At 44.2% G+C, this 27,315-nt stretch overlaps 1 protein-coding gene across 6 annotated transcripts in view; it reads left to right on the plus strand.

Annotated features, from left to right (window-relative positions):
* The first annotated feature begins 12,171 nt into the window (after nt 1-12,171).
* The window catches only part of ARMH4 (armadillo like helical domain containing 4), a 111,783-nt gene continuing 96,639 nt past the window's right edge, over nt 12,172-27,315 (plus strand). For 3 of the 6 annotated variants that reach the window (XM_073349998.1, XM_073349999.1, XM_073350001.1), the window contains exons 1-2: nt 12,173-12,356; nt 23,179-24,622. In XM_073349998.1, the coding sequence (XP_073206099.1) occupies nt 23,194-24,622 (1,429 nt within the window). In that variant the 5' untranslated portion in view covers nt 12,173-12,356; nt 23,179-23,193. Of the gene's footprint in view, nt 12,357-23,178; nt 24,623-27,315 lie in introns of all 6 variants that reach the window. The other 3 variants (XM_073350002.1, XM_073350000.1, XM_073349997.1) reach the window with 2 other exon arrangements.

Genomic DNA, 27,315 nt, shown 5'->3' on the forward strand with positions numbered 1-27,315 from the left:
CAACAAGCAGATTGGTAAGGGAAGACAGGGACTCCGAGATACTCTGACAGCAGAAGTGGGACAGGCCACCCTGCCCTCACCTGCATCCAGCAGGACTGTTTCCTGGTTTTGATGGGCTGAGGTTGGGAGGTGAAGTATTCTGGGAGTTGGCAGTAGAAGAGCATGAGTGGTAGGGAGGTCATTTGTACAAGTGCTCTTTTTTAGATAGCTTCACAAAAATAGTTCTTGAGATTTGACTTGATTTGATTTCGTATCAGAGTTTCTTGCGTTCCGTTGGCCAGACCTTCCTCCGGATAGGATGCTTTGTCACACAGCCACCACCAAAAGCCTTCCAGAGTTTGCAAAAAGACTCTGCTATGTCAGACCCTGGCAAAATCATGAACTATTGAAACCTTATCTAACAGGGTAAACAAAATTGTGTGTGTGTGGGTGCAGTATAACAAAAGACTTGAATTCAAAATTAAGGTTGAGATTTTAACTGCATAAAAGGAAATTCAGAGTTAAATTTTCCTCAGCAGTCTTAATTTGTTCTCCCTCACATTATAGGAGAATGCCAACTCTGCTATAGTAAGGTTGACCATCACATTCTTTTTAAAGGTGGACTATTCTAAGGGCTCTAAAATCTGCAGGCTTAAGTACATTGTCTTGAAATTTGCTATGCCTTATGGGTAAGGCTAAGGTTTTGTCATGGATATTTTTAGTAAAAGTCACAGAGGGGTCACTGGCAAAAAGGAAAAATTCACAGAAGCGGTGACCCGTCCGTGACTTTTACTAAAAATATCCATGACAAAATGGGGAACTGCAGGTCCCCACACCGCCTGAAAAGAGGCAGCTGTGCAGGGGCTAGGAACCGCCTGTGGCAGCTGGGGACTGCATGGTACCCCTGCCACCTGTAGCTTTGGGGGTCCCCCACTGCTCATGGGGGCTGGGAGCTCTGGGGTACCCCCGTCAGTGGTGGCCGAGAGCTCGGGGGTTCCCCTGCTGCCTGCAGTCACCAGGATCTTGGGGTTCCCCCACAGCTGCTGTCACTGGGAGCTGCAGGGGTTCCCCCACCATGGCCAGGAGCTTCACGATTCCCCACTGGCAGTGGCAGCCGGGAGCTTGTGGGTTCCCCTGCTGCCTGGGGGCTCGGGGCTTCCCCCACCACAAAGCAGCCAGGAGCTGGGGGTTTCCCCGCCAGCAGCCAGGGGCTCGGGTGCCCTCTGCCAGCAGGGACTTGGGGGTTCCCCCACTGCCTGCAGAGTTCGGGGGTTCCCCCACCACTAGTGGCAGCTGTGGGGTACCCCGCCACCTGCAGTGGCTTGGAGCTCCGGGGCCGCCAGAGGCACCCGGGGTACCCTGCAGCTCCCGACAACCCCCGGCTGAAGTCACGGATTCTAGAAGTTCCGTGACCTCCGTGACTAAATCGTAGCCTTACTTATGGGGGTGCTGGGTAATATTAATGGTCCATATCTGAAGTCATTTCAGCAAGAGTTTCCTGATATACAGCCGCCGTAAAAACAGCATTGTTCAGACTCAACTTAGTTCTTCTAAGGTTTTTTGTGAATGCCTGGGGCTCAAGCTATGGCTCTGATCATTCCTCAAATGATCTCAGTCACTTGACATTTATCTCAGCTAGTGCATGGCATTCACTGGCTATTTAGGGAAGCAATATTGAAAAAGTTACTAATCTTTTGGAGTTTGGATCTAGAGGTTGGCTCATGCCCAGTGGCCAAGCCAAAGAGACTGAAGGATCCATATGAAACAAGATTAGGGCTCTACTGAAGAAGAGGGTTTCCAGGCAGGCTTTTGTTACATTCACTGGATGGTGCAAGGTGACATCCAGTGACCACTGAACCTGAGCTGCACCCATGCACTGTGAATTCATGGCAATTTTCAGAGAATGTGTCTTGTGCTCATAGGGTGACCAGACATTCCAATATTATTGGGATCATCCTGATATTAAGGGATTTGTCTTATATATAGAACTATATCCTCCCACTTTCCCCTCCACCCCAAAAAAGCATCCAGTTTTTTACACTTGCTATCTGGTCACCATATGTGCATATTCCTTGCATTTTTCAGGGTTCCTTTTGTAAGTTTTGCCCTGATACCAAAATGTATGGTTTGGGTGATATTTTAAAGTGTTTTAAAATCCACATTCAGATTCTGATTTTACTTCAGAAGTTTTGTCGAAGAAATTAGAGGGAAGATGACAGACAGGATAGTGTCGTCATATTTCCTGAATTATGGCATTGAGTGTGATCAAAGAAAAGCAAGTCTCTGGGTTATTTGGTCAACATAGCCTCCCAACATGAGCTATTCTTAACATTTTCAGATGTTTATAACTTTTCTGGTGCAGAGCGAGGGCATATGGGGAATTGGAGCAGTGAGGCGGAATGTGAGTGGTGTAGTGATTGAGAGGGTAGAAAGATGGGAGGGGAATACTGGGTAAGGGGTTTGGGTCTGTGGCTAAGGGAGAGAGGGAGGGAGCGTAACTGGGGATGGGTGGTAGGGGAGAGAACAGAGATTCAGGGGGGTTGGAGCCTGTCTGAGGTGATTACAAGGGGCATGGAATGAGTAGCGGGGGAGCACAGGAGAGGCCAGTCTGAGCCCTTCTCCCAGCCCCCTATGTGTATGCTGGGAACTGGGGAATTCTGCCCATTTTGGGGGTCCTTGCCAACCCTGAGTGTGACCCAGGATCTGGAGGACCCTTCCTCTTTCTTGGGTGTCTAAGCCCCTCCATGCATGAGCCGGGATACTAATTGCCTGAGGGAGTGGCGGATGAGAACGCCTACTGAGATGAATGGTGCACTTCACACCTCCCAGGGTTATTCTTTCAGGCTGTTTTTGTCTCCATGGAGTGGCCACATTCAGCTGAAATAAATGAGCCACTTCACACCTCTCTGCGCCTGTTTGTGCTGCAGATGAATGTGTAGAGCCCCTTCCTCACACAGTAGGTCCAGATATGAGGTAGGAGCTCTGCATCTCCATGCTCCTGCCCTGTCCTGCATCCAGCTGGTACATGCACTCCTCCCAGCACCATCACCTCCTCCTCCTCATTGCCCCTCCAGATTTACCAGAGGTGTGGATCTGGGGGGAAGGGGGTTTGGAGCAGTGTATTTATGGATATGTGAGGTGAGGGGGGGAGGAGGTACTTGAAGCAGCAGGGAGGTAGCAGCAGAGGATATGGGGGTGGTCTGAGCACGGGTGGGTGTAATGGAAGGAATGTTGGAGGAGTTGAAGCAGCGTTGGAGCACTGTGGAGGTGTCTGAGCAGTCAAAGGGAACATGGGAGGTCGGAGTAGCAAGGGAAAATGTGGGGTGTGATGGAACAGTTCATTGAATTGTGGGGTGGAAAGGAAAGTGATAGCTGTGTAGTGGGGATGTTGGGAAGGCTTCATCTCTGTGCCCCCCAAAAGCCCTTATCATGCCCCCTTTTGTCCAGCCCTTCAAAAATGACCTCATTGAGTCCAATGTCCCTGTTCTCTTCCAGCATCCTCTTCTTAGCTCCTCAACCTGTGGAGCTGGAGGTGTCCCATGCTGACACCTGTCTCTGTGGGAAGAAAGACTGGGGAGGAAGAAGTGGGCTGTGCTGTACAGACAGAGAAACAGGAGAGGAGGAGTTGCAAAGGCAGTGGAGGGACAAACATGCAGCCAGTTATTCTGCCATTGGGAGAATCATTGCTAAGGAGTCAGAGATAGTAGATGGGGAGAGCTGTGCTGGACCTAACCTACATCTAACACAATGAATGCAGCTGGAGTGCATGTAGATAAATGCTGGAACACAAATCATGGCAAACTGTCTTAGAACTTCCTCATGTCTACCTCTTATGGTTCCCCCCCTTACTGAACCATTCCCAGAGGCTATTGCCAGGTCCAGGTAGCAGAGTTATGGATGCATCTGGCATGTACCTTAACTTTGTACTTCCTGCTTTTCAGAGGTTTAATTATAGCCACTCACCGCATTCTGGAAAGGCATCCGGCACCACTGGGCAACCTTAACGCTGCGTTAATGTGAAGCTTTTGGGCTTTAATATGAATTAAAGTGGGGCCTTTTATCATACTATGTATATACAGTAATGCTTGTATTATTTGTTTAAGCATTGACAATGTGCTTGGCACTGTACAAGACACAAGTCAGATATTGCTATAGCCCCAAATAATTTACAATGTAAACAAGGCTCATACAGATTAGACAGGATCCAACAAGCAGCCCAGAGAACAGAATGACTACAGTTTGCTGCTTTTTTTTTTAATCTACTGTTGACTTGCTACTTGTGGGTATCATGAAAGAACAGAGTCTTAGGGAGGTATTTGAATGATGAGAGGTTGATGGATTGAACAAAGCTCACCAGAAAGTTTATAGAAATGGTACAATTTAAATGAAAAACAATACATGTCATCAGTCTCACTGAAGAAGCAAGTATCAGAGGGGTAGCAGTGTTAGACTGTATCCAGAAAAACAATGAGGAGTCCGGTGGCACCTTAAAAACTAACAGATTTATTTGGGCGTAAGCTTTTGTTTTTTTACCCATGAAAGCTTATGCCCAAATAAATCTATTAGTCTTTAAGGTGTCACCGGACTCCTCGTTGTTTTACTCAAGAAACAGTATAGAAGAAAATGGAAATCCTTTCTATCATGCAATGTTGTGCTGTACAGAATGGTTGCATCACTGAGTGGAGTGCAGTCATGTGGTGAAAATTGCTATTAGAATGTGTATGCATGGGGGCAGAGTTAAGGTTGTTTTGATTTAACTCTGCAATGGCTGAGAAGCTTAGATCTCCGTTTCCTGATTCTACACTTAAATATAACCTTAAGGCAGGGGTAGTCAATTATTTTTTATCAAGGTCAAAATTTCTTTGTCAAGGTATAGTTAAGGTCCAGACTCCAGAGAAAATAATAAATATAATAACAATGATAACAATAAGTCAATGAAAATATTTTGGGGTCCGTTCAAAAGCATCTGGCAGTCTGGATTTGGCCTACAGTCCGCCTATTGACTATCCCTGCCTATAGGTTTACAGTTTAGGGACATTTTTCTTGTACGTTTGTTATTTCTTTGTAAAAAGGAGAGAAAAAATGTATTCAGGTAAGTGGCTGGGAGAGGTTTTTATGGCTGATGGAAACCTGTGTGCTGGTTTGAACATCAGAGCCTGAAAAATGGCTGAATGTCCATGCTGGTTGTATCAAGCCCTCAACTCTGGATTTGATCCATCTCTAAATACATCTGAGCCAATGCCTGACCATGTTGGGAACTAGAGCCAAGATGCTTTTCTTTGTCTAGGCTGTCTACCAACAGTAGGTTCTAAAATCCCTGACTTAATATATTCACTGCTATATGCCATTTTTGGTCATTTCAAGGCAGTTGGCTAACGTGACTGGTTATGGAGTATAGATGACCTCCTGAGGTCCCTTCCAACCCTGATATTCTATGAATCTATGAATCATATGCTCCCTATTAGTTTCAAGATGTTTGGTCTTAACCTAACTTGTGTAAAGCATTCCTAGCTACCACAGTGATAGGGATCTTATAAAGACTTGAGGTGATATATTTGACCTTACAACTGCTGAAATAATTAATTTGAAATCTAAATCATGGACTAAGGAATTATTCAGCCAATATGTAATTAAAATACTGTAATGTCTTAACCTGAATTCTTTATTACCTGCTTCATCCAAAATCCTTTCTTATCTATGATTATTTGGCTTGATTCAGACCATTAATAATGAAAAATAATTTCTTAAATGTGCTTTTTGAAACAAATCACAAGCCATACTTGGACTATATTAGGTGTCTTTTAAAAAATGATCTCCTAACATATGATTGTGGGGTTAGAAGAGATCAGAGTTTATATCGGATCACATTACCATCCTGGTTGCCCTTGGAATTCTTTTCTTAAGCAGAGTTAATCAATCACAGTTAAAATGAATTCTGAAATGTAAGCAAGAGCTAAAAGAGCGCTTATAATGAATGGATGGTCTTCAATGGGTACAGGAATTATTGATAATAGAAGCCAAATATAGCTTAAAAGTATGTCAGTGTTTCCTAACAAATTCTATCTAGAGCATGCTGGTTTAATCAAAGAAGCTCCTCTTAAAATGTGAAATGTAGTCCTGTTTTTCCAGATATGTAACTGATTGAGAAACACAGATGGCAGTGCTGAACGATAAGATTCAGACTATAAATACCTTCAGGATGATAATATAAATGAAGATAATTATTCACAGTCTCAGAAGGTAGGACAATGAAATTAGATATTAAAAGGAATTTAGAGGAGAATAAAAATCAAGCTCTATCCAATCCTCCAAAGAATGCTGCTCCCTGAACTTTGATCATTGACCTCAACTTGCCCGCTCTTGACTACAGTAATTTCCCATGATAAACATGTTGGTACTGCTTGACAATGAGGCTTGGAGGAATTGGCCATTCCTTGTTAACAGTTTGTCCCTGCCTTTGAATCCTCTAGGGAAATAGCACTACTCATAGCTAGTTCCCTTTGGTGTGTGGATGAAATATGGGATGTCTTTAGAGGAGTACTTTGGAATCACAGAATATCAGAGATGGAAGGGACCTCAGGAGGTCATCTAGTCCAACCCCCTGCTCAAAGCAGGACCAATGCCCAATTTTTGCCCCAGATCCCTAAATGGCCCCGAGTGGTTATTTCAAAGTTTTCTGGAAATAACTGATTGCCGAGTTTACATCTTGTGAGGTTGCCGTCTGTATAGAAGCTGTTTTCTATACATATGCCCTGAGACAGAACACCTAATAACTCTCTTGAAAGAAAATACAGCAAATGTATGTTATTTTAAAATTAAAAAGCTATTTAATAGATACACAGGTATGCTTTGCAAATAAGATACAAAATAAATCCTCTGCAAACAACTATAGGCACAGTACATTGCTTGTGACAATGCCAAAAATAAAAACAAAATCTTAAATTTTCAAGTAGATTCAGAATTAACTCTATGAATCATAAAGTCTATGAACTATTCATGAATTAGTATTTCTGGTGCTGTGACACAATTCCTTTAGAAAATTTGTCTACCCTTAGATAGTCAAGCTGGGGGGAAAGAAGTGTAAAAGATAAGGTGTCACATTCCTGTTCTTCTGTCTTATCAAGACCAAAATCTGCAAGTTAGTAAAAACTGACAGTGAGGAAAGATCCTCAAATAAACTGAATTCAATTAAAAAATGGGGCCACTATACAGACCGTTATTCGTTTTCATAGTTAATTAATTGGAAATGTCAGTTTTTTAATCTATCTGAAGGTACTGCAGAATGTAGGGTCGGCTTGCTGCAGAGTACCTGGGCCTTTACCTATAGCTTCCTACAGTGGTAGCTAATGGTGAGTTGTCAAGGTTCCTCCCCCACTCTGAGCTCTAGGGTACAGATGTGGGGACCTGCATGAAAAAAAAAACCTCCTAAGCTTATCTTTACCAGCTTAGGTCAAAACTTCCCCAAGGTACAAAATATTCCCCCCGTTGTCCTTGGACTGGCCGCTACCACCACCAAACTAATACTGGTTACTGGGGAAGAGCTGTTTGGACACGTCCTTCCCCCCAAAATACTTCCCAAAACCTTGCACCCCACTTCCTGGACAAGGTTTGGTAAAAAGCCTCACCAATTTGCCTAGGTGACTACAGACCCAGACCCTTGGATCTTAAGAACAATGAACAATCCTCCCAACACTTGCACCCCCCCTTTCCTGGGGAATGTTGGATAAAAAGCCTCACCAATTTGCATAGGTGACCACAGACCCAAACCCTTGGATCTGAGAACAATGAAAAAGCATTCAGTTTTTTACAAGAAGACTTTTAATAAAAAAATAGAAGTAAATAGAAATAAAGAAATCCCCCCTGTAAAATCAGGATGGTAGATATCTTACAGGGTAATTAGATTCAAAAACATAGAGAACCCCTCTAGGCAAAACCTTAAGTTACAAAAAAGATACACAGACAGAAATAGTTATTCTATTCAGCACAATTCTTTTCTCAGCCATTTAAAGAAATCATAATCTAACACATACCTAGCTAGATTACTTACTAAAAGTTCTAAGGCTCCATTCCTGGTCTATCCCTGGCAGAAACCAGCATACAGACAGACACAGACCCTTTGTTTCTCTCCCTCCTCCCAGCTTTTGAAAGTATCTTGTCTCCTCATTGGTCATTTTGGTCAGGTGCCAGCGAGGTTACCTTTAGCTTCTTAACCCTTTACAGGTGAGAGGAGCTTTCCCCTGGCCAGGAGGGATTTCAAAGGGGTTTACCCTTCCCTTTATATTTATGACATGAGTTTTAGTGTATGAAATAAGCACAATAATATAGTAGAATTATTTAAAGTGGAACAACACTCCACTTGTCAGCCTATGCACATATTAAAAAGCTGTTCCAATAAAGAGAATAGGTCACTTAAAGAAAATTCTGAAAATAGTTAAAATGAAATAAAATGCTCTATTGAATAAAAATTCACCATTATCTGACACCTCATATAATATGTTCAACGAGGCGTCTGGTATCTGTGATGTAATAAGCTCAGATATCTTAAGTAAGTAAGGAAATACCAACAAGAACTCACAGAGGGTAAAGGCAACATGTAAATAGTTAACGTTTATTTCTGTGTTGAATGACTGACAGATTAGTTACTGGGGATATTCAGCACAGAAATCTCAGCACAACTCAGTTTGGATTTTTGCTTTGCAATAAATCACCTGGAAGCATCTCCATTAAGTGGAATTATTCTTCTCATTAAATAGCTGTCATTGCTATTAAATACCATGGAGTTTAAATTGGTTCTCTATTGTCCCCATTTTACAGATGGGAAGAGAGCGTTTAAAGTGTGGGTCCACATTGAAAAGTGTATCATGGAGTTCATAGTCTATTTCAAATGTGCTCATTTTACAAGTAAATAGATGTGGGGGTTTCGTCTAAATGCCAGCCCTGTAAACTCAACCTGATATCAAGCTCAGTCAGGAGAATCTATTTGGATTCTTTCTTTCGTCATCCCTAACAATAATTAAAAGGGTGTCCAAGCTACATTATGCCTGTGCAACTCCACTGGTGACTGCAATTTAATAATTAGTCCCACAAGAAGAAATAGAATCCAGCTCACACCGTCTCAGTTCAGTTGGCTCTGCAATGCTCGAAGGAGTAAGAAAGCAGTAAAAACCTATTTTTGTCACTAAAGTCAGCAGCTATGACTTGGAATACACACTCAGAACAGATCTGCTGAGTAAGAAGGTGCCATTTTTACATAGTCACTTTCCAGAACAGAACTACACTTTAACTGGCTTGCCCAAGGTCACACATGTCAATTGCAGAGCCGGGAACAGAGCCCAGGAGTCTTGACTCCCAGGTCCTCGCTCCAAGCTCTGTAAGATACTAGTTCCCTTTCATATGTCTATTAAAAGGCATAAAATCAATGCAGTGAATGCCAAAACACATTACACATTTATACTTTTCCAGGAATAAAATGCTGAAAAAAAGCAAACCAAACTCAGCTGAATATGAACTATCTGTCAATTTCCTGTAGCATTTGGATATTTTACCCCTGTCCTACATACCAAGCTTCAAAAGACTAATAATACAATGTTAAAAGGAAAATGACACATCATGCCAAAGCAAGTTAATCTTAATTGACCATCTTAGGGGTGTCTTGGGGTTTAGCTGTATGACTCTTATTAATGTTAAATGGAGTGGTACCATTGAACCCACATAGAGAGCTTGAAAACTTATCCCAAATATTTCAAAACTGGGTACCTAAAAAGTCACATACCTCAATCCACAGATGTAAATAAAAGTGGCACAACTTTTGGAGCTGCTGAGCACCCAGGGCTCCCACCTACCTTTAAAAAAAAAATGCAAACCTTTTGGTAGGGTATTTCACATCCCATCTCTGAGCCTCAAATCTGAGTCATCATCCTCGCTATGCCAAGGAAGACTGGTTGGGACCCCTATGAAAGCCTGACAAATTTGCTATTATTGGCTACTGAGCCTCTCAAAGTATCTCACTGGGCTAATATAGCCTGTCTATTCACCACTCCCAGTGCCCAATGGCTGAATGTATGTGACTCCAAGACTGAACAGAAGTCCCATGGCTGGGCAAAGTGCACCAACAGGCTACAAGGCCAAGACTTGGTCTTTTGTCATGTGATTGTATGACTATAAATTAGGGTAAATTAATGTTTTGATCCTGGTCTCTCTTTGCATTTTTACATCAAGAAAGACAAACTCTTAGGAGGGTTCTGAGCAGAGCACAGGTTCCTTTGGGGATATCCAAATGAAGCAGAGCTAGTTTCATATAATATGAGGTAGGACAGTCTTACCACTTGGGGAATCCCAAATAGTGGAAGTTCTACTGGGCTTCTTCCTCTAGCTCTGTGGCTAGAAATGAGAACTGGGCCTTGGGTATTTTCTCCTCTAGTCCCTGAAATGGGAGTGGGTTGGAAAATCATTCCAAGAGTTCTGGGAGTTACAAAGGGGCATCAAGCAATCAGCTGTCCTGCTTAAAACTGGTCCTGGCTAAGCACATGAACATTTTTGTGAGGAAAATGGTGAAGTGACTCAGTTGTCTTGTATACTGGGATTAAGAAGGTGTAAAAACAAGAATATGACAAAACTGGAAAACATACCATGTGTGGGCTCAGAGGGATGACTATTTTATGACCAGGAAAGGACTAATCGGATGTTTACCATTGAAATATGTATGGGAGTAATTCAAAATGTAGTGTCTGCACAGATGACGACTAGCATTGCTATATTAAAGAGAACAGATTTTTGAAATTGTAGTTTACTTCTGGGCAAGACCAATTTCATGTTGGATTCACTTTTTGTGGTTTGGGCCCAGAATATTTACACTGTAACGCAAACTACTTTTCATTTGCATTGCCCACAATTTCACTGCACTGTTTCATTCTAACAAAAGCTATCATATTCCAAGGCTTGCACACAAGAGTAGTTCTCTTTATGAAAAGTGTTTCCTTAGCCCCTCAGGATAGTTCTTTGGCTGCTGCCTCAAACCACCACCATCACTTTGACCGCCATTGCCAATTGCTGAGGGCACAAAACTATTATGTGACATTAACTTGCCTGCAGTACATTCAAAAATACTTTTCCTTTTACCAATGACTTGAGTGCCAATGAAAGTTTAAAGAAACAGGACACTGTGACTGAGAGAAACAGACTGTCAGTGAATTATATACTTAAGGTATTTTTTTAGCAACGTTCTGATCTAAAGCCCATTGATGTCACAAAGGTAGAAGCAGGGGTTAACATAAGGGCTGGGAGAAAACTGGCAGGAAGCACAACTTCCCCTCCTTTCCCTGGCTGGGGTTAACAGTCCCCGCTCCCTCCCCACAGCTCCCCTCTTGTGACATGAAAGCTCCTCTTCCTATTCTGGAACCTACTTCAGGAGTCCTCAATAGGCAGACAGTAGGCCAAATCTAGACAGCCAGACACTTTTGAACAGACCCTGAAATCTTTTTATTTACTTATTATTATCGTTGTTATTTTCTCTGGCGTCTGAACCTGCACTATACCTTGACCAGGAAATTTGGACCTTGACAAAAAATAATAGACTTCCTCTTTATCCAATGCACAGGGCTCGGCCAGTGACCCCCAAGCGCCTGCACCACGCCAAGGATAAGAGGATTGGGGTGCAAGGAGGCAATCCACGCATCTGGTTCCCAAAAGCTCCCTTCTTCAGACTTTGCCAGCAGCTGTCCAGCGTGCCAGGGGAGGAGATCTCACTGACCTGTCCCCGCACCCGCTCTTACACCAGCAACCCCTCCGTGCAGGCGACGTGACAACTGCACCCCCGTCCAGCAGGGCCCAGGCGCTCCCTGGGCAGCCTGCCCCCTAACCCGTCCCCGAAGCGACTCCCCACCACGCTCAGCCCGGGAACCGCCGGGGAGTTCGCACGTGTTGTGACCCGGCTCCGCGGGGTGTCGTCGCCCCCTCCCCCGGCGGCTGGTGCTGCCGCTCGCCCCGGGGCGGCCGCCCGCTGCTTCCCCTCCGTGGCCGCTCAGCCAGGCCATGGCCACGCTGCGCCCTCCGCGCAGCCTGCAGCGGGAGCCGGGGACAAGGCACCGGCGCGGGCTGCAGCCGCCCGGGGGGAGGGAAGCGGAGGCCGCCAGCAGGCGGCTCCTGGGGGCACCGCCGAGCAGGGGCGTGCCCGGCCTCCGCCTCCTGCCCAATGCTGGAGCGGGGACGGACGCCTCATGAATAAGAAATAGCGCCGGGCTCCCCCAGCCCCGTTCCTCCTCCCAGCCCAGCCCCACTGGCCAGGCGAGCCGCCGGCGGCGGGATGGTGAGCGCCGGCGCGGGGCGCGTCCAGGGTGCCTTGGCGGTGCGGCCCGGCGGAAGGGACACGCGGGGCGCCGGTGAGAGGCGGGCAGGGGGGCAGCCCGCTGCGGCGGGGCTGGGCGTCGCAGGGGCTGGGGGCGAGCTGGGAGCTCCGCCCCGCGGGGCGATGGTTGACCGGCTCCCTAGAGAATAGATGCCGTGATCGGTGCAAGGAGGCGGGCCTGGCCGGCCGTGTGGTGCCCGGGGACGGCGGAGCGCTGCGGAGCCTCCTTTGTGTTCCATGCATGCTGCTGCCTCTGGCCTCTCTCTCTGTGTGTGTGGTGGGGGGGTCCTCTCTTCCGCCTCCCCCCCCCCACTTCTCACGGGCACAGCACGTTCCCAGCACCAGCCAGCGCTTTGCTGTCGCCCCTTTCTCCTCTTTGATCCCCTAGCCCGTGGCATGCCGTGAAGCTGCCCATCGAATGGGCTTCAGGCAGAGCTCCGTTCCTTTGACTTGTAGACAAGGATGCTCTGGAGTGGCTACACTAGGCTGGCGGCTGGTGCCCCCTTCCCTCCCTCTGCCACTGCCCAGGGAAACAAGGCTATTGTTCGGAATGGCCACTAATCAGAGACCTGGCTAGGTGAGGGGAATGGGTAACCTCCCTGCTTCTTCCTTAGCCTGTTGTTGTGTATAGATGCTGTCTGAATGTCTATGGCTTGCAATGAGCCGAGTGCCAGGGATTAGCAGGGCAGCGGAAGGAGTTGGCACTTGGAGACTGTCAGGATAGTTTTTATTTTTGCATCCTTCTTGCCCACCTTGGAGCTGCTGTCCTCAGTGCAGATTGTCGGCTGTCACGGCATGCCCGGCCTGTCACTCACCGTTACCACAGCTGTTGGATTACCCTGCATTGTCATCTCACTTACATTTTATGCTCCCTTTACAGGGGGGATTTTGCACAGCAGCAGATTTGGGGGAGAGAGAATGCTGGGAAAAGAAATGGACATGGCTGGTCTTTTCCTTTGTTCCCCTCATTGTTGTGTTGCCAGAGTGTTTGTGTTTCTAAAAATGCTTTCCCCGCAGAGCCCAGCTTCTCCTTTAGCAGGAGTGAAATCACAATCCTGTGGTTATGACATCACAGTCTTTTGCTCTGGAAATAGCTGTGGAGTCACCAAAGCATTATTATGGGGTAGATTCTGAAACTTGGCTGTTTGGGTACAAAACCATGAAGAGCACAGATTACTGCTGCAAAAGCATTTTTAAAAAGGACCGAAAGTATTAGTTCTGGCTCTGTGACTGACTCACTGTGTGTCCTTGGGGATGGTACGTAACCTTTGTGTTTTGCAGTTTCCCTAACAGTTTAATAGGTATAATATTCATCTAATTTACAGCAAGTTCTGAAAATGAGCTAGTACTTATATAGAATTTTACATTTTCAAAAGTACTGTACAAGTGCTAAGTATTATTAATAATATACAATCCTATTCTGCCATGCACTGATACCAGGTACTGTTTCCCGAGGCAGATTGGTCTCTAAGACCACCACAGGGTCAAGTAAGATAAGAATCTAGACTGTGAGGAGGAAACCCTTTGTTTCAACACAAACGGCTTCCGTAATTTGCAGAGACGAGAAACATAGGCTTTGTTTTTGTAAAACCAGAGGTGGGTTGGATCTAGATTCTAATTTTATCTGAATTTATAATGGTCCAGGATGGTTGTGTTGGATAAAAGGTTCCAGTTTTTACTGCTAATTAGTAAGGAAAACAATTAAAAAAAAACATGCCAAGGAAGCAGATTTATGTTTTATGTGGCAGGTAAGTTTTTATGATTGATAGATTTCCTCGGCATGAAACAAGGTGGTAGCAAGTCCAAAACAACAACTGATATTTTGCTAGCTGTCTCCAGCCAGCCTGCCCACCCTCTATCACAGCTGTAATTTAACATGTCTCTGCTCATGCTTTCCCCATACCTTCTCCTCCCCCCTCTGATCACTCAAAAGAAAATGAACACAGAGGAGGACTCATCAGTTCAATTGTAGTGTGGTGTGAGCATCAACATGAAAGGTGTAGAAAGCAAATGAAGATGTTGAGCTTTTTAGTAGCATGGTCAAACATAGGTTATCCTGCTCATTATCAGTCACGCAGTCAAGCAATGGTGGGACTGGCCTCTGTATGAGTAGTAGCATGGGGTGCCCTGCATGGTTGCAGGTATCAGATGAAGTGGTATGCTTTTTAATTTGCGTATGTAGCACCTAGATACCAGTGACAGTTTGGACAGAGATGTTAAGAGCCAATCTATGAAGGAACTTGGCTTAAAGAGGACAGGTCTGGCATCTGCAAGAGAGAGCTCATCAGTTGACAGAGACCATGTTAGGAGAGTAAACCAGGACCTGCATGCATAGGGAGGTGTGTGTGGTGGAGAGACCCAGGGCTGCTGGAACAATTTTTATAGCAGGGGTGCTGTTGATAGATACTATGGTAACCACACATTTGGTGTTTGTTATTACTACTTCAAGCCATGGGGTGCAGTAGCACCCCTAGTTCCAGCACCCCTAGAGAGACCCCGAAAAGCAGAGTGATCAGAATGATGACTCTGAAATGAAGAAAGAGAGAGTATCCCTGAAGCAGAGAGCACATAGCCCATAGCTGTTAGAGTGAAGCTTCAAGAAGAAGTGTGGAAGTTGCCCTGCATATTTGTCCATCTATCTGTATATAGATATACAGAGATAACAAAGGATTTATATCGATAAATATCTAAACATCATATGTAGTCACTGACAAAACAAGATAATATTACTGTTTGAGAATGATACCATATGAGACATACTGTGCTGTTTTCCTTTTATTTTTCCATTTCTTTTAAAAAGACAAAAACTGCAATAAAATATACATTTAAAAACCACAAATGACCCTAGGAAATATGAGAAGGGAGGGTGGAGATGTCTCTGGCCTGGACCATTGTAGTGCAGATAGATGACTGATATGGAGGTTCTGTTTTGCTTGGTCTTTCATCCTTTTTAGGGCAGATGCCTGCATAGAATCATAGAACCATAGAATATCAGGGTTGGAAGGGACCTCAGGAGGTCATCTAGTCCAAACCCCTGCTCAAAGCAGGACCAATCCCCAAGTAAATCATCCCAGCCAGGGCTTTGTCAAGCGTGACCTTAAAAACTTATAAGGAAGGAGATTCCATCACCTCCCTAGGTAAAACATTCCAGTGTTTCACCACCCTCCTAGTGAAAAAGTTTTTCCTAATATCCAGACAAAACCTCCCCCACTGCAACTTGAGACCATTACTCTTTGTCCAGTCATCTGCTACCACTGAGAACAGTCTAGAGCCATCCTCTTTGGAACCCCCTTTCAGGTAGTTGAAAGCAGCTATCAAATCCCCCCTCATTCTTCTCTTCTGCAGACTAAACAATCCCAGTTCCCTCAGCCTCTCCTCATAAGTCATGTGTTCCAGTCCCCTAATCATTTTTGTTGCCCTAGAACTGGTAAATAAAGTAGCTTGTTTCTTGGAAAACTAAAGACATTTTGGCTTCTCAAAGATACATGTTTGATGCCATAGTGAACTTATCCATAGGGAAACAGTAGATTGCATATGAGCGGCAGAATGATAGTCTTTTTCCACCCTCTTGCTTAATCTGATGGGCATGGTTGTTATTGGCTCCTTTTTTCAAATCTGTCTTATTTCCTTGGGATCTGGCTGGAAGCTGTCAGCTGTGAGAGCAGGCCAGCTAGTTCTAGCTTGTTGAGGTTTGTTTATCTGAACTAACCGGGAATGAAAGGTGTTCAGATGTGTGCTGTGTTGGAACACTGAATTGGCAATAATTTAGCATGAGGCGAAATACAGGAATTTGTCCATAAAAAATATGGCAAGAGTTAGAATTCTGTAATGTCAGACCACTGATGTGTATAATCCCTTGGCTTTTGTGTCCATCATAGTGGGTAAAGCCTTGGGGGCAGTGTGCATTAGCACTCCAGTGTTATGGAATTTGATTGCTGGCAATGACTCTACTGTGTGTTTTGCACATATTTTCATATTTATATTGAGGAGTTCCAGAGTTTTTCTCATATTCTTTTTACCAATCAGCAGATGAATCACCCTGTTAAACACATATGGGATCATTCAACTGGGCAAAGCTGGTATAATCAAGCTTGCACTCAGAGATGTGGAGAGCTGTATACCACAAAGGTCATCCAGTGATTTGTCTGAAGCTGATAACTTGTTAATCCTCTTGTGCTTTTTCTACATGACACATGCAGTCACTTCAGTAACTTCAGAGCACAAGCGTAATCTTGAGACGTGGAAGATGGACCAGCAGGGCAATTGTATTTATTCAGGTGTCTAAAAGCTTGATGCTCAGCCCCTGTCAGAATGTTTGCAATTGGAAAATATGGTCAGAACTTACCAAAGGCCAGAAAATAGCAGAGAGGATAGTTTTCCGTGGAAACCCCATCAGCTGAGATATTTAAAATTGGACTGGACAAAGTGCTATAAAATCTATTGTAGGGAACAATTATGTAGTAGCAGGGGATAAGCTTTGATCCCCTAATAGGTCTTTTCTGTCATTAGCTTCTGTGATTCTCTGATAGCTATTTGCTGTTTGTTGTATACATCCACCAGCTCTTTGGCTATGCAGTGGGTGACTTTCCTGAATGGGGAAGTCATCTGTGATCTTCACTCCCCACCTGTCTTCCCCAGCCCTGCTGTGTGAAAGTAACTGTTGTATTTGAGGGATGGGACTTTCTCAAAGCTGAATCTCAATATAAAACAAGAACTTCCTGACAGTGGTAACTCAGAACCTGTCATCACTCTTAAACAAAAAAATTGACTCTTCACGTATTGAGATTCACTTATGAGAAAATGTCCATTTTAGTCAGCTGTGATAATTGCCTTAACACCACAGGGCTGGTGCTGTAGCCTGGCTCAATCTAATCTAATCTATCAATCTTGTTCTAATCTAAGAACAAACCTAATCAACACTGTTCTTAAAACAGTGCCGCAGCTGGTGGTCTGTTTACATGAGAGCTCCTGACATAGCTTACACTTTCCAGCTTAGTGACTCACCCAAGGCTAGAGATGAAGTCAGTTTCAGGATCAGAACTCTGGAGTTCCTGGCTTCTAGTTGTACTCCCAGATTACTAGAGCACACCCCTCCGTCAGCTCATTTCCCTTGCTATGATCAGCCCCCTCCTGTTTCCTTCCCTTTTTCTTCCAGCCCAACTGATATAAACCTCTCATTTTACACTGCCCCACTGCCTCCAAGAGTGATTTCTCTGTTATGATGGTCCACCAGTGCCTCTTCAAAGAGAAGAGCTGGGTTTTCCCTCCAGACTAACCGTGTTGCTCAGCAATCCTGGAGAAGTTGTTGTTTTAATCCCCTGATTCCTGTATGATGAAATGACAGCAGTGACTCTATAGTCAAGGCTGTAACTAGCTTTCCACAAGCAGCCTGATTTTGATTCCCCCTCAAATTCCTTTCTCCTGGAAGGTGTCAGCCTAAAGGGGATATTTTTGGCAAGACTTGAGGACATTCAAAGTGTTTGTGGGACTTGGAAAAATTCTTGTAGTGTATTCTTCTACCCTGTGAACAAAAAGCCTTTACTTTAGTCCAGTTATGGGGATGTGGTTAGGTCCTAATCAACAATGCAAACTTTAACCAAGTTGTACATGGGTCCCCTGACTCAACATGTTTGTAGGATAGATAGACCCTACAACAGCCAGAAAAGAGAATAGATATGTGCAAATATGTCCATGGCTCAGTGCAGCACAAATAATGAACTGCTTTGCAGTTGATTACTAGTTAAAACCTGAATTGGCTTTGCTTTAAGCTTTCCACAGTTAATTTATTTAATACATTACATTATTTTATTTAGGAGGATAGCCACGGGGATACTTGTAATGCTTCTTAGATGCAAAATCCAATCTAGCCTTTTTTTTTTTTTTAAAAGCTAAGTCAGGCCTTAAGCTTTGCTTTATCATCTTTGAAATGGGTCCTTCCTATCATTAATAAATTCTTAGGTCCCCAGCCCGCAATGAGCTCTGTGCTGCTGTACCTGCAACAGAGCCCTGTTCAAGTCGAGAGATCTAAGTTAAATTCCTGGCTGTCACAGACTTCATGTGTGACGTGGGCACGTCAAACTCTCTCTGTGTGTCTGTTCCCATTTGTAAAGTGGTGATGATAATACTTCTTGTCTCCTACGCTTTGTCTGCCTTGTCTATTGAGAGTGTAAACTTTTTCAGGTGAGGGGCACTGTCTCTCCCTGCGTATGTACAGTATCTAGCACAACAAGCCTCTGATCTCAGTTGGGAACTCTATGTACTTCTGTAATGCAAATTATGATAATACTAAACAAGCACAGCATATCAACCACTTACGTGCTATTACTGGTGGTGCTGGAAAAGGGGAACAGAAAAAAACCCCACTTCACTTTAATACTCCCAGTTGCTGGGAGTGGACTACAGGGGATGGATCCACTCAATGATTGCGGGTTCTGTTCATTCCCTCCGAAGCACCTGGCCTTGGCCACTGTCGGAAGACAGGATACTGGGCTAGATGGATAATTGGTCTGACCCAGTCTGGCCGTTCTTATGTTCTTAAGTAAATAAATTAAGAGTTTTTAAAAGTATCTGTAAAAATAATATAATTAATTTGAGGGACACAGATTAAAAGATGTATATTAAACCCACCCCCACACCTTCCCTTACCTGTTTTACAAAGAGTGCATTAGGCTATGTCTACACGGCGAGCTAGGGGTGTGATTCTCCTGCTTGCAGAAACATATTTGTGCAAGCTAGCGCGAGTACAAATAGCAGTATAGCTGTGGTAGCACGGGTAGCAGCAGGAGAGGCGTAGCTGAGCTATGCCAGTACATACTCTCCACAGGTTTGTACTCAGCACAGCTCAAGCTGTGCCTTCGCCATGGCTACCGGTGCTATTTATACTCGCACTAACTTGATGAGAGCTAGCATGAGTGTGTGTCCATGAGCAGGGAATCGCATCCCTCGCTCATAGTGTAGACATAGGTTGAGAGGGTTAAATTTGAAAAACAATTTACAAATCTAATTTGCTTTTTGCTATTGTAGTATATTCGCTTTCTGAATTTCTTGCAGGGAGCACACTGAAAATACCTATGCAGTTGGTTTCTAGTAAATTTCATCTCCGGGTTCTCTTGCATTAATGCAAAGGTACAAAAATTGAGTTTCAAGCACTGTAAGGGAAGGTTTGTTTGATTTTTTTTCCCCCCTAAAATTATTTCCATTGAACTTTTTTATAGTCCATAGAAATATTTCTGTATCTTATTTATGTGTTTATTTACAAACACTGCATTTTGAGTCAAATTTCCTTTTAAAAATCTTTTGAAAGGACTGTTCCACAATCTCCAAGTAATCTTAGCTGGCAAGCCCTGGGGGGAATGAGGTGAAAATAATCTGTATTCATGCAGAAAGGCAGACACCTGCCATTAGGCATTATTGATTTTTTTAATTTACACAATATACTTTTGTGCATCTTTTAGTCATTCGAAAACACTAAGGGATTAGATTGCTAGATTAGCGATTAGATTAGAACATTCCCAAGCCTCAGGCTTTGAACAGGAAAGGTGTTTTGCCGTCCAGACAGTGAGGAAAGTTGCAGGATAGGAAAAGAGAAGTGAGGATTCAGCAGGATTGCCAATTCTTGTGATTTTTATCACAGGCCTCATGATATTTGGTGTTTCACTTAAAGCACTAGCTCCTGAGTCACGTGAATACGTAAGAACCTCAACAAAGTTGTTTCATTAAAATAAAAAAGTTTCTAGCCCTCATGTGTGCAAAGAAAAGCTTGAAAATGTGATGTGAGTGCACCATAGAGGCTCAAAAACCAGAAGGCAAATAAAAAAGATCTCCAAATTTGTTATTAAAAAAGTCCTCATGAATTGTAAGGCAATCTCATGATTTTTGGATGTTGGGGGTTGGTAATACTGGGGATTGTGGTATCCTTTCTAAAATTAAAAATGCATGCTTCAGAATACCGTAAGACCTGTAAGGTTACTCTTGTATAGTTGTCAGCACTGGCTTTCAAGGAATGTTTTAGACCTTAGAATCACTTCACTTTCCTTGATTGTTTTAAACATCCTTATAGGAGTGTGGGTGGGAGGAAGGGAGAGGCGTGTGTTTTGTGGTGGTGGATGTAGATGATGTAAAGTGAAGAAGATGATCATGGTTGTATATTGCAAAGATAGATTGAGAATTTAACTAGTAATTTCCTGGCTTTTTAATGGTTGTATTAGTGGTCTATGCACTTAAGAATCCTTAACTAGTTTTTAACTGTTTTTTTTTACTTTTCCCTTTGGTGGAGTCTGAGTACTGTTATTATATATTTGCCTTGTGGTAGCACCCATCAACCCCAGTCAGGGCTCTATTATACTGTACACAAAAATGCTAAACAAAAATACAGTCCCTGCCCCTAGGAGCTTAGCATGTGATGATACACAATAGATGGATGCAACAACAGAGAGAGGAGGGAACATAAAATAACAGTCCAATCTAGTATAATAATCAGCTATCTCAGCACAGCCACCAACTGCCTAGCCATTTTATATACACATGTACAAGTGTGTCTGTATTTTTTAATATATAAAACCACAGAATACTATGTTAAAAGAACATTATTAAGTTTGTAAAGTCAATCACTCAAAAGTTAGGAAATGCAAGAGCTAGGGGTGTCTGTGCAATCTTCATGCAGCCCCCTTGGGTGTATGCATTATGATAAAAAGAAAAGGAATACTTGTGGCACCTTAGAGACTAACCAATTTATTTGAGCATGAGCTTTTGTGAACTACAGCTCACTTCATCGGAGCTGTAGCTCACGAAAGCTTATGTTCAAATAAATTGGTTAGTCTCTAAGGTGCCACAAGTACTCCTTTTCTTTTTGCGAATACAGGCTAACACGGCTGCTACTCTGAAACCCGCATTATGATAATTACGTGACTATATAGTATTTTTTCCACAGGGCCCCAGCCTTCTTGTTTATCCATTCACAGCCTCCCCTCCACCCATCTCCCACTTGCAGGCTCCTTGCCCCGCCAGTTCCACTTTCTCTCCCTGCCCACTTCCAGTCCAAGTATCACCACCTTCCTTTTTCCAATCTACTCTTCTCCCCACTCTGAGGCTGCCTCTTGTCCCCTTTGCATTTGAATCCGGCACCTTTCTCTTCTATGCTCCCTGGGTGCCAGCAGAGGCTCACTGAGAACTCAGGAGAGAGATGTTCCCTGCTATCTGTTCCAGTGCTTGGCCCTGGCCCCATCCTGGCCAGTGGTGCAGGAACAAAGGATGTTGGGGTTGCTGCCTCACCCCCTGGCTTGAAGTGGTATTAACAGACGCAAAATACATGGTTTCCATCATCAGCACCCCCACTATAAAAATTGTTCCAGCAACCCTGCCTGGATCACCCTTTACAGTGGAAGTTCAGCTTTGCCCAGGACCGGCTCTAGGCACCAGCAAAGTGAGCACATGCTTGGAATGGCACAATTCCAGGGGCGGCATTCCGGCCACCCTTTTTTCTTTTTTTTTGGCTTGGGCAGTTGCGGTCTCGGAGCTTGGGGCAGCAAATTTTTTGCTTGGGTGGGGCAAAAAACCTAGAGCTGTCCCTGGCTTTGCCCCTGTAGCTCCGGGTTGGAGGGAGCATGCTTACTCTGTCTGTGGGGATGTCCCACCATGTACAGTCTGGTCAACCATAGGAGCTGAGAGAGGCTAGCTTGCTCAGTGAGGACCGAGTCTTTAAAGATTTTAGCAGCTAAAATACAAGGAGTCTCTACTGAGCTTATACGAATTGCAATTTTTTTTCAAAGGCTTATAGCTTGGCCAAATTAGGGTGGATTTTTACGGGGCCAGCACAAGGCACATACCTGACACAGAGGCCAATTCCTGCTCTATTTCACGTCCCTGCTCCAAAGCCTCAGAGTGCTAGAGTTTCTCAAAGAAAAAGCCAACAGGATGTTTTTTACATGGGGAAAACAATGCATTTCTCCATCATTCTCAGAAATAGCAGAACCATTTTGGCTGAAATTTTCCCAAAAAATTCATCTTGAGGCAGACACCTGGCATGTCAAATTTCAGCCCAAATGGTTAAAGTTTGGCAAAGTTATAAGTGACTGAATACAGGTCTGATAAAGGGAAGTGTCTGGCAACCTTCAAAATAGGCAGCACTATCTGCTCTGCCTATTGTATATATAACATTTCTATATTTCAGTAGGTCAGATTAGGATTACTCTTCTGTCACACAGCATGGTGGGCATGTGTATACATACGTAGACATGTGGCCTGCTAGTCTGCAGGAAATTTTGTAACCAGATATCCAGAGTATATTTCACCACTGTATCCTGTTTCTGGGAGAACAGTGATACTTAGCACCTAGATAGCATTTTCTATCTTCAAAGTGGTTGTGATACATTAAGGCCTGATCAAGCAAAGCACGTAAGTATGTGCCTAATTTTAAGCATGGGAACAGTTCCACTGAAGTACGTGGGGTTACTGACATGCTTAATATTACACACATACTTGCGTCCTTTGCTGGATCAGAGCCCAATTGGTTAACCTTCATTACACCCTGTGAGATAGGTATATATTGTATGCTGAGTGTGTCAGTATCAAAACTGGCTGAGAACTCAGGAGTATATGTCTCTAGGTACTAGAGCACGCAGGAATAAAATGAAACCCAGAATGCAGCAGGAATGAGTGAAATAGGTCGTGTTTATAGCAGGGATGGAAAAAAAGTCATGTCAGTTCCTGACTGGCATCCTCACCACAAATTACCTTAGAGACTATTAACCTGTCCCATTGTCAAGGTGGCCCACTTACCTGCATTTATCTTAATTGAATATGTTAATTTGAAGCATGTAAAAGTGACTCATTCGTATATTGTATTTTTCTTTTCCTAGGACTCACTTTCTGAAATGATCAACTCTGCACACTTCTGTGCACATCTTTCTTCCGATATGAGCAGATCAATAGGATTTCACATTTGCATGGTCACATGCAGCATCCTGCTCAGCTCCACCAGCCTGCAATGTCTAACCTTTCAGAAACCGGAGAAAGACACAGTACAGGTCCAACACGCTGCATTGGCAGGGAATGGGCTAGAAGACAAGAGGATGAGAATGCAAAGCTTGGAGAATAACTTAGGCCCTTCTGAGCAATCAACCAGTGTTGCTGTCTCAGAAGAGCCATCTGGATTGTTGTCAGAGCCATCTGGGACTTCATTAAACAAGATCTTCACTGCTGAAGGAGAAACACAACACGCAAGTCTTAGTGATAATCTTTTCATAGGCAGTAAGAGCCTCGATGTTTATCCCCCTACAGTGTCAATGGTTGTGGCAGATGAAAGTGAGTTCAGTCCCACTGGGCCAAGCAAAGAATCAAGTGAAAATGGGCTATTAAAGGCCATGCTAACTACAGCATTGACTACTCTCAATCCGGACATTGAAGCTGATGTGCTCAGTAGTACTGTGTTCAAAACGACAGTAGGGGGTAGCACAGAGACAGGACATAGTTTTATTAGTGACCTGGATAATCCCTTTTTTAGGATGGATGCTATAGAAGAAGGGAAGAAGGCAGATGGTAGTTCTGACCTTTCAGCTACACCCCAGCTTAATAATAAAGAATTGCCCACTCTGCATCCCCGAAGCCCAAACTTAGAAGTGGTGAGTGACTACCCCACAAGCCCTTTACTTTTGGCTCATCAAACTGCTGATTCTGAGCCTGGAACACTGGGGCCAAATGTAGGGAGCCCTTTGCAGTTGACAGATGCCCGTACCTCTGTCCTCACTGCGAAACAGACATTTGTATCCACTGATGCCTCCCTACATTTGGAAACAAAAACGGACAGCGGGCAAGGAAGCTTAGGAGTGGCAGCTAGTGCTGTCACAGGTGCTCCAGCTGTCTCTGTACTGAGTGATGATTGGGATGATACAAAATTAGGAACTATAAATCAGGTAAGAGGCTCAAAGCATGAGGAGAAAAAACAGAACAATGAGGTAGCAGAACCTCCTTGGGCAACGGGAGGAGAGGATGATGAAGATGATGTGAAAAGAGGCATGCCGTTTACACATGCAACAACCATGAAACTAGAAAAAAACGTGTATTCTGGGCCAGTACAGGTGTCAATGCAGGGGGAGGTGATGCCAACAGTTTCCACTGGCCGAACTTCTGTTTATCTCACACGTCCCTTGGCAGAAGCTGAAGTGACTGCTGTAAACACAAAGGAAAATACAGAACCAGTCACAATGGATGATAGGAAAAGTGTCTCCTTGTCATGGCCAGAGGCTGTTACTATGACGGACACAAAATCGAATATCTTCCTTACCCTGGGAAATTCATTAAAAGGTAACTTGCCTACCCACATCGAAATAAAAACCTACGCTTGCCTTCCAACATGGGTATTGGGAGGAGCACCTTTGTGCTCATTTGTCTCCTTAAAATCGAAGAACAAAAGCGAACAAAGATGGCTTTGATTTATAGCTAGAGGCTAACCTGCATCTGCAGTATAAATGTTTAAAGGGCTGCTGTTATACATTTTTGTGCCTGCTATAGCTATGAGTAACAGCTAAGATTGCTAGAAATGAATGAAATGACTAAATATACTTTTTCTGTGCATTTTGAGTTTTTGACAACACCTTGTGTATAATCATAGAATTGTAGAACTGAAAGGGAGGTCATCTAGTCCAATCCCCTGCAATCATGGCAGGGCTAAGTATTATCTAAACCATCCCTGACAGATGTTTGTCTGACCTGCTCTTAAAAATCTCCAATGACAGAGATTCCACAACCTGCCTAGGCAATTTATTCCAGTACTGAACCACCCTGACAGTTAGGAAGTTTTTCCTAATGTTCAACCAGTTTCACTCTTTTGTTGATGATCAGTTCAAGCCTCCCACACTGAAGCGAGATCACTCTCATGCACTGAGCTGATATGTATGCTCTACCTCATGCCCTGGGGAGAAAATGTTTATCAGTAACAGAAGCAGCAAAGCTGAAGCTGAAAAGGCAGAAGCAGATAGACACATGGGGGTTAAGGCTGTGCCTGAGTGTCTGATGAACTTGCTCTCTATATATAACCATCACTGGGGAAGGAGAAAGAAAAAAGAAATATAAAAACTGTTTTAAGGAGACTTTTAAAAATTTCTGTGCACAGGACACCATTTATATATTATCAAAAACTTGGGAGGGGGGGTTTGTTAGTAAAAAATTTCAAGTTGACACTGTCCCTTTTGTGTGTGTGTGCGTATTCCTGCATTCACTGTTCCATAAGGTAGGAACTTCAGAGCTCCTACTGGGGCCAATCAGTCTATGGACCAAATTCAGCCCTGGTGTAAGCAAGTGCAACTCCAGTTGGCTTCCAGGGTCGTACCTGTCTTTAAATTGTGTGATGGCTGTAAACTTAAACTCAAGTGCTGGGGGTGTGAACATAGTGAACCATCTTCAAGCCAGGTACATCTGTTTCTGTAGTGAGTTTTAGCTGTAGCCTGTGACTTTGTAGAATCTGAAGGCTCAGTGCAATGATTCCACTGGAACAGCAAGAGCAGGTTAACGGAGGGCCTGGAGCCACTGATGTTGTCTTAGATGATGTGGGAATGGAAGAGTTGTTGACCTTCAGCCTCTTCAATTGCTGCTGCTCAAGAAGTTTGCAGACAGCTCAGAATTCTGTGATCTGGCTCAGATTCATAGGCAGTTTATGTGAGCTTGCAGAGAGCTCCAGGCTCTGGTTATAGGTTAGAATTGAGTCACATTGGGTAAACTGGATGGGCAAGGTATGCACAGAAGTAGTCTATGCCTTCCCTGGCTCTGTGCATAGCAGTTCCTCACAGCTGTATTATTTATATTCAAGAGGAACTAGGCAGAACAAGCAATGTGCCACTGATGTGGAAGAGTGTTTTAAACCATACAAAACTGAAAATGAGAGAGAAAACAGATTCCTTCCATGAGACAGTGCAACGGTGCTTTTTCATGCCATGAACAGTGGATGCTGCTGCTATTATTTGTTGTTGTTGTTTTATTTCTTAGTATTACCGTGGTGCCAAGGAACCCTAGCCATGGGGTAGAACCACATTGTGCTAAGTCCTTCCTACCTCAAGATGTGAAAAAAACCTCTACACCTCACCTCTGTGCCTGGAAAACAAAACAAAGACAATTTTTGTGTTTTGATTCTGCTTTTATAGGAGTTTGTTAATCTATTACATTTAAGGCTAAGATTTTGTCTTGCATATTTTTAGTAAAAGTCACCGACAGGTCACGGGCAATAAAGAAAAATTCCCAGGAACCTGTGATCTGACCATGACTGTTTCTAAAAATATGTGTGACAAAATGGGGAGCTGTGGAGTCCCCACAGCGCCCACACCAGCTGCAGGGGCCCTGGCTCTGAACTCAGAAGGCCCCTACCACCTGTGGGGGCTCAGAGGTCCAGGGTCCCCTGCCGCCCGTGGCTAGGAGATCCAGGGACCCCTGCTACCTGTAGCAGCTGGGAGCTGCGGGGTGCCCCCCATGCCCACGGCGGCTTGGAACTGTGGGGGGGTCCAGCTAGCAGTGGTTGCCAGGAGCTACGGGGTCCCCCCGCTGCAACTCAGAACTCCAGGGTGCCCTTGCCACCTGCAGCAGCCGGGAGCTATAGGGTACCCCCCAGTGGCAGCGGCTCAGAGCTCCTGGTGGCCTCACTACCTGCAGTGGCTGGGAGCTGCAGGGTATCCCCACTGCCCACAGTGGCCGGGAGCTGCGGTAGCCCCTGACAGCTTGGAGCTCCGGGGTCCCCGCTGCCTGCCCCGCAATTCCCAGCCGCTGCTGACAGCGGGGCCCCTGGGGAGGTCTGAGCCACTGTGGGCTGAAGTCACGGAGGTCTCTGGAAGTCAAGGATTCTGTGAGTTCCGCGACCTCCGTGACAAAATCGTAGACTTCATTATGTTGTACAGTCACTGTGAATTATTGCTCTAAACTGGTTCCTTTTGTTTACTGCTCTGTGGATTATCTCAAATAATAGAGTTAGTAATGTGTAAAAACAATAACTGTGGTGATGTTTTGTTTTAAGG

The sequence above is a fragment of the Lepidochelys kempii genome, chromosome 6, assembly GCF_965140265.1.
Source record: "Lepidochelys kempii isolate rLepKem1 chromosome 6, rLepKem1.hap2, whole genome shotgun sequence".
Taxonomy (NCBI): Eukaryota; Metazoa; Chordata; order Testudines; family Cheloniidae; genus Lepidochelys; species Lepidochelys kempii.